Here is a 12,181-nt window from a genome sequence, read left to right on the forward strand (position 1 = left end):
GCCCTCGCTTCATACTCGTCGCCAAACCAACTGGCTCCAGGTCATCTACAAGTCTTTTCTAGGTAAAGCCCCGCCTTATCTCAGCTCACTGGTCACCATAGCAGCACTCACCCGTAGCACGCGCTCCAGCAGGTATATCTCACTGGTCACCCCCAAAGCCAATTCCTCCTTCCAGTTCCCTGCTGCCAATGGCTGGAATGAACTGCAAAAATCACTGAAGCTGGAGACTCATATCTCCCTCACTAGCTTTAAGCACCAGCTGCCTGAGCAGCTGACAGATCACTGCACCTGTACATAGCCCATATGTAAATAGGTCATCCAACTACCTCATCCCCATACTGTATATATTTATCTTGCTCCTTTGCACCCCAGTATCTCTATTTGCACATTCTTCTTCTGCAGATCTATCACTCCAGTGTTTAATTGGTATATTGTAATTACTTCGCCACTATGGCCTATTTATTGCCGTACCTCCCTTATCTTACCTCATCTGCACACACTGTATATAGACTTTTTCTACTGTATTATTGACTGTATGTTTGTTTATTCCATGTGTAACTCTGTGTTGTTGTATGTGTCGAACTGCTTTGCTTTATCTTGGCCAGGTCACAAATGTAAATGAGAACTTGTTCTCAACTAGCCTACCTGGTTAATTAAATAAAGGTGAAATATATATATATATATTTAAAATAGGCCAGTGACAAAAAACTCTCAATTTAATCCATGTAACACAATTATTATTATTCTTATTTTTTTTGGGGGGGGGTGAATACTTTCTGAAGGCACTGTAATGATGAAGAAGACAGTACAATAACAGTTGTTGACAGGTGGTTAGATTTGGTGATGAGACACCATTTATTGGGCCTGAAGGATACAAAAATATATAGATAATAAACATGATCCATGTGAAAAGCAGCATGTACTGTAGATGTTAGATAATGAAGGTTTTCACACCTTAATTACAGTACATAAGAGATTGTAACAGTGTATACTATTGTATGTGCGCATAATCGACCAGCATAAAAGCTTTTATTCAACTTTAAAACACAATTTGGCAGGGCATATTACCTTTCAAATAACTTCACTAGGTTCTATTAAAATGAAAATAAGACTGATAAAATAAGTTACCATTGAACCTCCATAATCCATTCACAATGTTTCCCTTTGCATAACTTGGAAACAAGGAATGTAAAAATGTTGCAGGCTACGGTCTACCTGCTTCTGCAATCAATGTATATGATCAAATGTACTTTAAACTAGGTTAACTTTTTCTTCTTCAACTCAAACTCGATATGAGTTTAAAGCTTATGGTATGATTCAAATTCGAAAAAGATCGCGCATATATTATGATGAAATTCTGTAACGTTTTACAGAACGTTCGGCAGGGTTTTCCCCCGGCTGTTCATCACACATGTTTTTCTTGAGGCTTGTCAAAGTTCCGTAGACTAAGTCTACGCCCCTTCGTCGGTGATTGGTCAACAATAGGGAATCTGCAATGAAGTGCTTGTTGTCATTCAACTAGACGACTAGTTTTCATGCAGATGTTAAGAAATACTGCACCAAAAATCTTAGATGTAAATTTGCGCAACTAAGACCTCCTCACCAAAAACGTAAAATTATTTACAGATTTCTCTTAAATTAATTGAGACTATTTTGAGGAAGTGAGTGTACTGACTATGGCGTCTCAAGAGGTACAAACAGTAATATTTCCACTTCTTTCTAATTTTTCAAGCGAAGGTATATTAAGGGAGTATGCGCGCACAGACGTTCACTTCGCCTGGCCGAGTTCTGCTAGGAGCAAACCGAACCTATGTATGCGGACGCCTTTAGTGCGTAAACTCCAACTGATCTCTAAAATATATTTAATGGAGACACAGCTGAGAATAGTTACTTGATGTATGGTCGAGAGAGATAGCTGAGCTTCCAGCTGGGGAGTAAACCAAGGTAAACCTGGAAGGCCTTAAGAGTAAAATTGGGAAAATAAGCACTTTTACACAAGGTAATTATTTGTGCATAGTAATCTTTTTCATTGTAAGGTATCTTTTTGTGCATACAACGGCCAGCATGTGAACACCAACCAAAAGGTAAGGTAAGGTATGTGTGTCAGTGCTCTGATGCTGGCTTTAAGTCCTATAGGGGGCAGTCTCGGAGCATCTTTAGTATTTCATGGATTGGTTCCTGTGTGTTCCTCAATCCATCCTTCCACTCCTGGGGTACAGATCCACCCGTGTACCCTGCCCTTGCCCCCAGCAGAGCCCCCAAAGCAGAACCCCTGTTGCAGTTCTCTCCTGAAAAAGACAGACACTTTAGACTGACAATTCTCAAAACACACACCTTAAAACAGATGAATTGGCACCACATGAAGAAAAAAAAAACTTGCCGCCACAATTGGTGTTTGCCAGGATCCCTCCATGAGGGTCGTTGTGAAACTCATGTGCTAGGTAGAACATACTACTGAGGGCACCTATAAAAGGACACACAAACTTCTATTAGACTCAGTGGACACTTGCATCACACACATAAATGGAACTAAATCACACTGCTGTGGATAGGTAGACAGAGAGTGATAGACACCTCGGGTGTAGCAGGCCATGCCAAGCATTTCCACTGCACTCTGGTGAACCTTGAGCCCCTCTGCAGAAGAGGTTGGAAACCTGGCTGCTTTCTGTATGTAGGGCTTGCAAGTGTCCCATGCGTCCAGGTCGGGTGACTTGAGGAAGGCCTCCGCTTGCTGCTTCAGACACGCCCCATTCAGAGTGGCATGGAGGGCTCGGGCGTACAGCGTCACATATTTCTCCACCTTGGGGTGGGGGTGGGTGAGCCGGACAAACTCCACTGCTGCAGACACCTGGGAGAGGAAGAGAGAAAGGACAGTAAAAGAGTTGGAGAGAGAGAGAGTTTCATTGGGAAAATCTTAATTTCTTGTGTTCTCTTCTCCTTCTCAAAACCCATTGGATGAGTTCAACGGTCCCTCCCCTCTGACCTTCTTATCCAATGGGTTTTGAGATGAGGCAAGGAGAGAAGGATCAAGGAAATGCAATTGAAATTCTCCTATTCAAATATTTCAAAAAAGGTGCAACACTTGCAGCTTGGTCCTCATTGGCTGTGGCAGAGAGAAGCACAAAGGGGATGGCCATGGGGAGGCAGCCAATAGCGTCTAGCTGGCTGTCAGGGACTGACACGTTCATCTTCTGCTGGTAGCGCTGCTCTGCAAACTCCAACACCTGGAACACATAGACAAGACACAAACATAACACCTGGAACACATAGACAAGACACACAAACGTAACACCTGGAACACATAGACAAGACACACAAACGTAACACCTGGAACACACAGACAAGACACACAAACGTAACACCTGGAACACATACACAAGACACACAAACGTAACACCTGGAACACATACACAAGACACACAAACGTAACACCTGGAACACAGACAAGACACACAAACGTAACACCTGGAACACACAGACAAGACACACAAACGTAACACCTGGAACACATACACAAGACACACAAACGTAACACCTGGAACACATAGACAAGACACACAAACGTAACACCTGGAACACATAGACAAGACATGACTAACACATGGAAAAGACAAACTGTGAGACACTGTCTGGTTAGGTGTGTAACCTCGCATGCATGTGCGCGTGCATTACCTTGCTTGAGGAAGTGGGTCTGGTGTCTTGCCAGTCGGAGAAGAATGCTCTGTGGAAGGACTCTGCGTAGGTGTCTCCATGTGTTCCTGGCGTGGTCATGAAGTGTACGTAATCAGCCAGCACCGCCCCCCTCGCCGCTGGTTCTGCCACGCTGGCAAACTTCCCCCCTGTCAGGGCCTGTGCCACCCTCAGGGAGCAGATGGCATTCAGGGTATTCTCACCAGCCTGGAGACCTGCACAGAGATATGGATGTATACTTAACTGAATAATTGATCATATGTATTGTCAATAAATATTTTCCTTACAGAACTGCTTTTAAAGATATACAGTGCCTTGCGAAAGTATTCGGCCCCCTTGAACTTTGCGACCTTTTGCCACATTTCAGGCTTCAAACATAAAGATATAAAACTGTATTTTTTTGTGAAGAATCAACAACAAGTGGGACACAATCATGAAGTGGAACGACATTTATTGGATATTTCAAACTTTTTTAACAAATCAAAAACTGAAAAATTGGGCGTGCAAAATTATTCAGCCCCTTTACTTTCAGTGCAGCAAACTCTCTCCAGAAGTTCAGTGAGGTTCTTTGAATGATCCAATGTTGACCTAAATGACTAATGATGATAAATACAATCCACCTGTGTGTAATCAAGTCTCCGTATAAATGCACCTGCACTGTGATAGTCTCAGAGGTCCGTTAAAAGCGCAGAGAGCATCATGAAGAACAAGGAACACACCAGGCAGGTCCGAGATACTGTTGTGAAGAAGTTTAAAGCCGGATTTGGATACAAAAAGATTTCCCAAGCTTTAAACATCCCAAGGAGCACTGTGCAAGCGATAATATTGAAATGGAAGGAGTATCAGAACACTGCAAATCTACCAAGACCTGGCCGTCCCTCTAAACTTTCAGCTCATACAAGGAGAAGACTGATCAGAGATGCAGCCAAGAGGCCCATGATCACTCTGGATGAACTGCAGAGATCTACAGCTGAGGTGGGAGACTCTGTCCATAGGACAACAATCAGTCGTATATTGCACAAATCTGGCCTTTATGGAAGAGTGGCAAGAAGAAAGCCATTTCTTAAAGATATCCATAAAAAGTGTAGTTTAAAGTTTGCCACAAGCCACCTGGGAGACACACCAAACATGTGGAAGAAGGTGCTCTGGTCAGATGAAACCAAAATTGAACTTTTTGGCAACAATGCAAAACGTTATGTTTGGCGTAAAAGCAACACAGCTGAACACACCATCCCCACTGTCAAACATGGTGGTGGCAGCATCATGGTTTGGGCCTGCTTTTCTTCAGCAGGGACAGGGAAGATGGTTAAAATTGATGGGAAGATGGATGGAGCCAAATACAGGACCATTCTGGAAGAAAACCTGATGGAGTCTGCAAAAGACCTGAGACCGGGACAGAGATTTGTCTTCCAACAAGACAATGATCCAAAACATAAAGCAAAATCTACAATGGAATGGTTCAAAAATAAACATATCCAGGTGTTAGAATGGCCAAGTCAAAGTCCAGACCTGAATCCAATCGAGAATCTGTGGAAAGAACTGAAAACTGCTGTTCACAAATGCTCTCTATCCAACCTCACTGAGCTCGAGCTGTTTTGCAAGGAGGAATGGGAAAACATTTCAGTCTCTTCGATGTGCAAAACTGATAGAGACATACCCCAAGCGACTTACAGCTGTAATCGCAGCAAAAGGTGGCGCTACAAAGTATTAACTTAAGGGGGCTGAATAATTTTGCACGCCCAATTTTTCAGTTTTTGATTTGTTAAAAAAGTTTGAAATATCCAATAAATGTCGTTCCACTTCATGATTGTGTCCCACTTGTTGTTGATTCTTCACAAAAAAATACAGTTTTATATCTTTATGTTTGAAGCCTGAAATGTGGCAAAAGGTCGCAAAGTTCAAGGGGGCCGAATACTTTCGCAAGGCACTGTATACAGACCAAGGTCAGAGACAGTTACTTTTTTCATTTAGTTACATTCATTCCTGAGATGAACTGAAATTAAGTGAGTAGTGAGCACCTTGGTGATAGTGGACCGATCCACCCGATGCCTTCCAGAACTTGAGCTTGTTATGGAGGATTACGCTACCCACAACATGGGGTCTGTTCCCACCAGAGGACCATGCAGTGCGACCGCTCCCCGCTATGGACCGGAGGGAAAGAGAGAACAGATTAAGGACTAACTCAAAATGTTTTAATGTACCTATTGCCAGTTTGATGAACATCAGGTGAAGAATGAATGCTCTTGCATATATCAAACACTCATGTCATAATTCATGACCAATAAACAACCATTTTTTCAAATTCAGTAAAGGGTGATGTTAACATACCTGAGTTGGAGAGGGTGAGGATGCTGGACGGGTGTCTGTTGTTGGGTGCGTTGAAGCCGGTGATCCATCCTCCAAAATCTCTCTTGATGTCATCGATGTTGTAGTACCAGTGCGCAGGCATGGACATGGCGTCGGCGGCACACATTCCCCACAGCGCCTCTCCCACCGACCTTCGCACCTGGGTCATCTCGGCTAGAGACTGGTGTCGTTACTTCAGAAATCAAACACAAAAACATGTATATTTAAATAATAATAGTAGTCTATGTTCAGATGGGTTACCCTGTGGCTACTGGTGCTCCAGGAGGCTATATAGGTAACGTTATGCGAGCTGTAATAAAGAGTTCAAACGTGGACATAGACAGGACAGAATTCCTTGACATTGTTTAGTGGTTTAAGAAACATATGCGGTCCTACCGTATAAATGTCAAATTGTAGAATGATCCTCACCCTATTGAAGGTGTAGTTTCTGCTGCACGTATGAACACCAGAATGCGCATAATAATGTCGATATAGAACTTGCGTAAATTCATTATTGCTGTGTTACAAAACTACACAGGGTTGTATTCACTTGACACCAAACGGACCAAAACGGGGAGGGACTACCTAAACTTGTCCAATAAGAAATTCGTTGTCGTTGCAAAACGTTTTGCTCTAATGAATAGACCTAGAAAATAGCCCGCTACATAACCAGAGTTTGACATAACTACCAATTTACATATTGTAACCGTCAGACAATCAACTCTCGCCAACTGTACATAAGTCCCTCAACTTGCAAGATGACGAACATTAAAGTTAAAGTTTAATATTCGTAGTAAAATTGAACTGTTTCACTTTTCAACTGGGTCAATTCATAAAAAGCTCATGGAGAATAGATATATATTCAGTTTTAAAAAGGAGACATTAAATATTGAAACGTTTGTCTCAAGCGAATGTAAAATTGGTAAATCCATCTGATTCCCATTCCTTTGTTACGAAACTGTGGATTTGAAGATCGGTAATATGTTGGATTTGTCTTCTATATGAACAAAATAGTGAAGTGCATTATGGGTATTCGAATTTCATCAATGGAAGTAGACAAAGTAACATTTATCGATACTATCAGGTTTAAATAGATAAGGCAGTAGGTACATTAGCTTATGTTTTGAACGAACTGTAAATTGGTGTCGACACTTGTATAATAATGCTTTTTGCAAGCAACTTCCTGAAATCAATGCATGCAGCATAGCAAAGATAGCTAGAGATCTAGCTAACGTTGTTACTTCCAACATCCTTACTGGTGTACGTTAGCTGGTAGTACTAGCTAGGCCATCGACGTTGGATACCAACAATATATATTTAACTAGGTTGGTCTTTGGTAGGCTATATATCCGGCATAATATTGACTATGTGCTTAGCCAATTGCACATTTTCTTAGCAGGTATCAGAGGAAATCATAACCAGCTGACCATCCATCAATATTGAAAATGGATGGGTCAGAGAAAACAGAAGTTGGTGAGGAATTTTCACTTATACCGTTATATTGTTTCTAGTTTCACATACATTTAATCCAGTTTGAAAGATGGGCCCAGTTGTTGTTGGAGATCATCATGCAAATGATTTGTTCCTGACATTTTTTGCTCTGATTTCAGCGAGGGCAAAGTCATTCTGGGTACAGGTGGATGTGGAAGAAACATTTGATGAGCTATATGAATATCTGACACACCTGAAGCATGCCATCAAGACCTGCACTGCTACAGACAGAGGTACCATATATACAGTACACACACATACACATACTGGCCATTGATGCAATAATTGTTCTGTTTTTGTTTTAGAATATGTCCAGGGGATGAATATGATTACCTTATTGGATTCCGGGCTGATTGTGACACCGGCAACTACAGGCCCAGCTACAACTACAGCCCCAGCTACAACTACAGCCCCTGCCACTGGGAATGAGTCTTTTGTGGAGGTGGTTATTGGTGCAGGTACATAGCCTACTTCACACCCAGTATATCATTATAGTATCTCTGACTGTGAGGTTTGGATTGATTGGATCCAAACGTGGTCTGTGAGCTATCCCAATATCTCAGTTTGCTGCTAGCCTAACATCTTCCCAACATCTGTCTCCACCACACAGAAATCCTCACAGTTTCAGTCCCTGACATTGACGACCCTCAGACTCCACTGCCCCCCCAACAGACAGAGCCCGTATCCCCTCCCTCACCCCTCCGTTACGATGGCTCCATCATCCCCCTGTCGCCCCCCTACCCCAACAGAGAGGACCTCATGACTCCCCTGCTGCCCCCCTACCAGTTCCATACCTGCAGCCAGGCCTGTGTGCCCCACCTGCCCCCGTCCGCACACCACTTCCGGGGCCACAACCCTCTCAGGATCCCACTACTCTGCTCCTTCCAGCGGCAGTGTGCTCCCACCCCACCTCTCACTACTGGGATTGAGACCGATTGTGATGGGACTGAACCAGACTCTAAGGGGGAGGGCTCTGAGAATTCTGAGGGTGCAGAGTTGGACTCTGAGGTCACGGCACGGGGTGTTGTTTACAAGGCTCCCTGTGGGCTGAGTCTCTGCACCCCAGGGGAGGTGCTATGTTTTCTGGTTGCCACAGAGAGTCACGGCATTCTGCAGGTGGACGACTTCACCTTTGACCCCCTGGTGCAGTTGGAGTGTCTGCGGCCACCGCAGTGGCGCCCACCCGGGCTGGCTGAGAGGGACCTGAGCCGGGGGTCAGAGCCAACGCCAGTGGAGTTATGCCTGCAGGAGGAAGGAGTGCGGCCGGAGGATTTCCGCTACAGGAAGGAGCGTTGGCCTCACGGCTGTTTCCTCAGTTCGGGCCCGCTGTTCACCACCTGCTGCGACTGCACTGACGGCTGTGGTGATGCGGAGAGCTGCGCCTGCGCTTGTCTGACCCCAGGCGGCAAACACTACTCCCACCAGAGGCTGTCTGAGCATGTGCCCAAAGGGTGAGTTGGGCTGGGCGTCTGGTCCTTGTCAGCAATCCTGTTGTGTTCATGTCCTTTGTGTATCTATTGTGCCTGGTGAGTGCGTGCCATTACCAACTACTCATGAGATGTATCTGTGTGTGTCTGCTAGGCTGTACGAATGCGGTCCTTGGTGTGGGTGTGACCGTGGTATGTGCCAGAACCGTGTGGTTCAGCGGGGTCTGCGTGTCCGGTTGCAGGTCTTCCCCACCGGAAACAAAGGATGGGGGGTGCGTTGCCGTGACGACCTGGACAGGGGCACGTTCGTGTGCACATACGCAGGTAGGGGAAACTGACAGTTTGGTCCTGTAAGCTTAAAATGATTGTTCAGTGAAAATGTACATATAGTGGCTTGCGAAAATATTTCACCCCCTTGGCATTTTTCCTATTTTGTTGCCTTACAACCTGGAATTAAAATGTATTTTTGGGGGGATTGTATCATTTGATTTACACAACACTCTGAAGATGCTAAATATATTTTGGGGTGAAACACACAAGAACTTGAGCGTGCATAACTATTCACCCCCCCAAAGTCAATACTTTGTAGAGCCACCTTTTGCAGCAATTACAGCTGCAAGTCTCTTGGGGTATGGCTCTATGTCTCTATTAATATTCTAATCATTCAATTAACAGATAAATCCCATTAACAGCTTTGCAGCTCCTTCAGGGTTATCGTTGGTCTCTTTATTGCCTCTCTGATTAATGCCCTCATTGCCTGGTTTGTGAGTTTTGGTGGGCAGCCCTCTCTTGGCAGGTTTGATGTGGTGCCATATTCTTTCAATTTTTTAATAATGGATTTAATGGTGCTCCGTGGGCTGTTCAAAGTTTCAGATATTTTTGTTGTTGTTGATCTGTACTTCTCCACAACTTTGTCCCTGACCTGTTTGGAGAGCTCTTTAGTGTTCATGGTGCTACTTGCTTGGTGGTGCCCCTTGCTTAGTGGTGTTGCAGACTCTGGGGCCTGTCAGAACAGGTGTGTGTATATATATATATATATATATATATACTGAGATCATGTGACAGATCATGTGACACTTAGATTGCACACAGGTGGACTTTATTTAACTAATTATGTGACTTCTGAAGGTAATTGGTTGCACCAGATCTTATTTAGGGGCTTCACAGCAAAGGCGGTGAATACATACGCACACACCACTTTTCTGTTTTGAATTTTTTTATTTTATGAAACAATTTTTTTCATTTCACTTCACCAATTTGGACTATTTTGTGTATGTCCATTACATGAAATCCAAATAAAAATCCATTTAAAGTACAGGTTGTAATGGAACAAAATAAGAAAAACAAGGGGGATGAATACTTTGACAAGGCACTGTATTTGCATAAGAACCATCCCTTTAATAAAGGCTCAACTGTGGATCCAAATCAAGGATCTGAAACTTTATTAACTTCCCTTCCTTTCAGGTGTAGTTCTCAGGGCAGGACTGGACTCCGACGAGCCCCTCCCACCCAAGCGCCAGAAGGCGGACCTTCCCTCCGACGACGAGGTGGAGGTGGTAGATGAGTGGCTGGCACCGGCAGGGGAGGGACGAGCGCCTGCAGAGACCCTGGAGCCCTCGCCCCCCTCCTCACCTCCTGACGGGCTTCATGTGCCCGTTATCCAGAGGCCCGGGGTGGAGCTTTCTCCACAGATCCAAGCTGTGTTGGTGGGAAACTCCCTGCCAGTTCAACCTCTCACAGGTACTGGAAACTGGGCCAACGGATGCTTCAGGGGGCTTCATGGTTCCATTAGCCTGGTTAAACCAGACTGACAGCTGCACTCATCATTGTTCCACTGGTTTAACCAGGCTATGGTTCCCAATGATGAACATTGAGAAACGAGGCATTATGGGTGCCTAGATAGTATGCAGTATAACTTATTTTCTTTCCTGTTACACTTTTCCTTCTTCAGGCATGGAGGTTGAGGAGGGTGTGGAGCAAGAGAATGGGGTACAGAAGCCTCAGCTGAATTCCCAAGCACACATGAAAGAAGTGGATGTGAAGCTGTCTGTGTCCACAAGCACAAGCCCCAAAAAACTGGGCCCAAAGCAGAACCCTATGGAGCACCTGTATTACCTAGATGCCACGAAGGAGGGGAACGTGGGAAGGTTCATAAATGTAGGTGTATGCCGGTGTGACTATCTACTCCCATTCTTTAACCCACCCACTCATAACCTCTGACCACTTGTCTCTACAGCACAGCTGCGACCCCAACCTATTTGTTCAGAACGTCTTCACTGACTCTCATGATCCAAACTTCCCCGTCATCGCCTTCTTCACCAGCAAGTAAGTGTCCTGAATAGTCCCTTTTTAATGGGTAATGATTTTGTGATAAAACTATGCGATGGGTTGATATATCAGTACCAATAGCAGATTTAGCTTTTTCTATATTTTCTTGCAGAGTGGTGAAGGCGGGGACTGAGTTGACCTGGAACTACTCCCACAGCCCTGACAGTGACCTGGAACAGAAAGTGACATGTCAGTGTGGCTGTGAAGGCTGTCAGGGACTGCTGGCCTGAACCTTGAGATGAACACAGAAACAAAATACTCCTTTATAGCCTGCTTCTACACCCATTACATAGTCAGTTTGTGCTGTAAACAAATCTGCCTTCAGACCAGGCCACAATGACCCCAAGATGTGTATGATGGTAAAAAAAAAGCAAAAAAAGAAATGTCCTTTCACTGTCAACTGCATTTATTTTCAGCAAACTTAACATGTATAAATATTTGTACGAACATAACAAGATTCAACAACTGAGACATAAACTGAACAAGTTCCACAGATGTGACTAACAGAAATGAAATAATGTGTCCCTGAACAAAGGGGGGGTCAAAAGCAACAGTCAGTATCTGGTGTGGCAACCAGCTGCATTAAGTACTGCAGTGCCTCTCCTCCTAATGGAATGCACCAGATTTGCCAGTTCTTGCTGTGAGATGTTACCCCACTCTTCCACCAAGGCACCTGCAAGTTCCCGGACATTTTTAGGGGGAATGGCCCTAGCCCTCACCCTCCGATCCAACAGGTCCCAGACGTGCTCAATGAGATAGAGATCCAGGCTCTTCGCTGGCCATGGCAGAACACTGACATTCCCGTCTTGCAGGAAATCGCGCACAGACCGAGCAAAATGGCTGGTGGCATTGTCATGCTGGAGGGTCATGTCAGGATGAGCCTGCAGGAAGGGTACCAC

General features: G+C 44.5%; 2 protein-coding genes across 6 annotated transcripts; one reads left to right on the forward strand and one right to left on the reverse strand.

The window, feature by feature from the left end:
- Positions 1–831: 831 nt before the first annotated feature.
- Positions 832–6,888, reverse strand: LOC118941033 (uncharacterized). 2 transcript variants are annotated; one of them, XM_036951358.2, is made up of 8 exons: positions 6,466–6,888; positions 6,019–6,229; positions 5,709–5,831; positions 3,673–3,905; positions 3,087–3,224; positions 2,575–2,848; positions 2,381–2,464; positions 832–2,288 (listed from the first exon to the last, which is right to left on the reverse strand). In XM_036951358.2, exons 2-8 carry the CDS (start codon positions 6,203–6,205, stop codon positions 2,131–2,133), a joined length of 1,197 nt encoding a protein of 398 aa, XP_036807253.1. In that variant the 5' UTR covers positions 6,206–6,229; positions 6,466–6,888; the 3' UTR covers positions 832–2,130. The 2 variants fall into 2 exon arrangements, with proteins under 2 accessions (XP_036807253.1, XP_036807252.1); XM_036951357.2 differs by having other exon boundaries at positions 6,433–6,888.
- A 136-nt stretch (positions 6,889–7,024) lies between these two features.
- Positions 7,025–11,682, forward strand: LOC110495518 (histone-lysine N-methyltransferase SETDB2). 4 transcript variants are annotated; one of them, XM_036951326.2, is made up of 10 exons: positions 7,036–7,138; positions 7,433–7,509; positions 7,647–7,760; positions 7,833–7,985; positions 8,138–8,978; positions 9,109–9,278; positions 10,419–10,694; positions 10,906–11,111; positions 11,191–11,279; positions 11,395–11,682. In XM_036951326.2, exons 2-10 carry the CDS (start codon positions 7,482–7,484, stop codon positions 11,510–11,512), a joined length of 1,995 nt encoding a protein of 664 aa, XP_036807221.1. In that variant the 5' UTR covers positions 7,036–7,138; positions 7,433–7,481; the 3' UTR covers positions 11,513–11,682. The 4 variants fall into 4 exon arrangements, with proteins under 4 accessions (XP_090063815.1, XP_036807221.1, XP_090063813.1 ...); XM_090207687.1 differs by having other exon boundaries at positions 7,067–7,138; positions 7,436–7,509; XM_090207688.1 differs by having other exon boundaries at positions 7,068–7,097.
- The last annotated feature ends 499 nt before the right edge of the window (positions 11,683–12,181 follow it).

This window comes from Oncorhynchus mykiss, chromosome 18 (genome assembly GCF_057628025.1).
Source record: "Oncorhynchus mykiss isolate SJ-2025 chromosome 18, ASM5762802v1, whole genome shotgun sequence".
Taxonomy (NCBI): domain Eukaryota; kingdom Metazoa; phylum Chordata; class Actinopteri; order Salmoniformes; family Salmonidae; genus Oncorhynchus; species Oncorhynchus mykiss.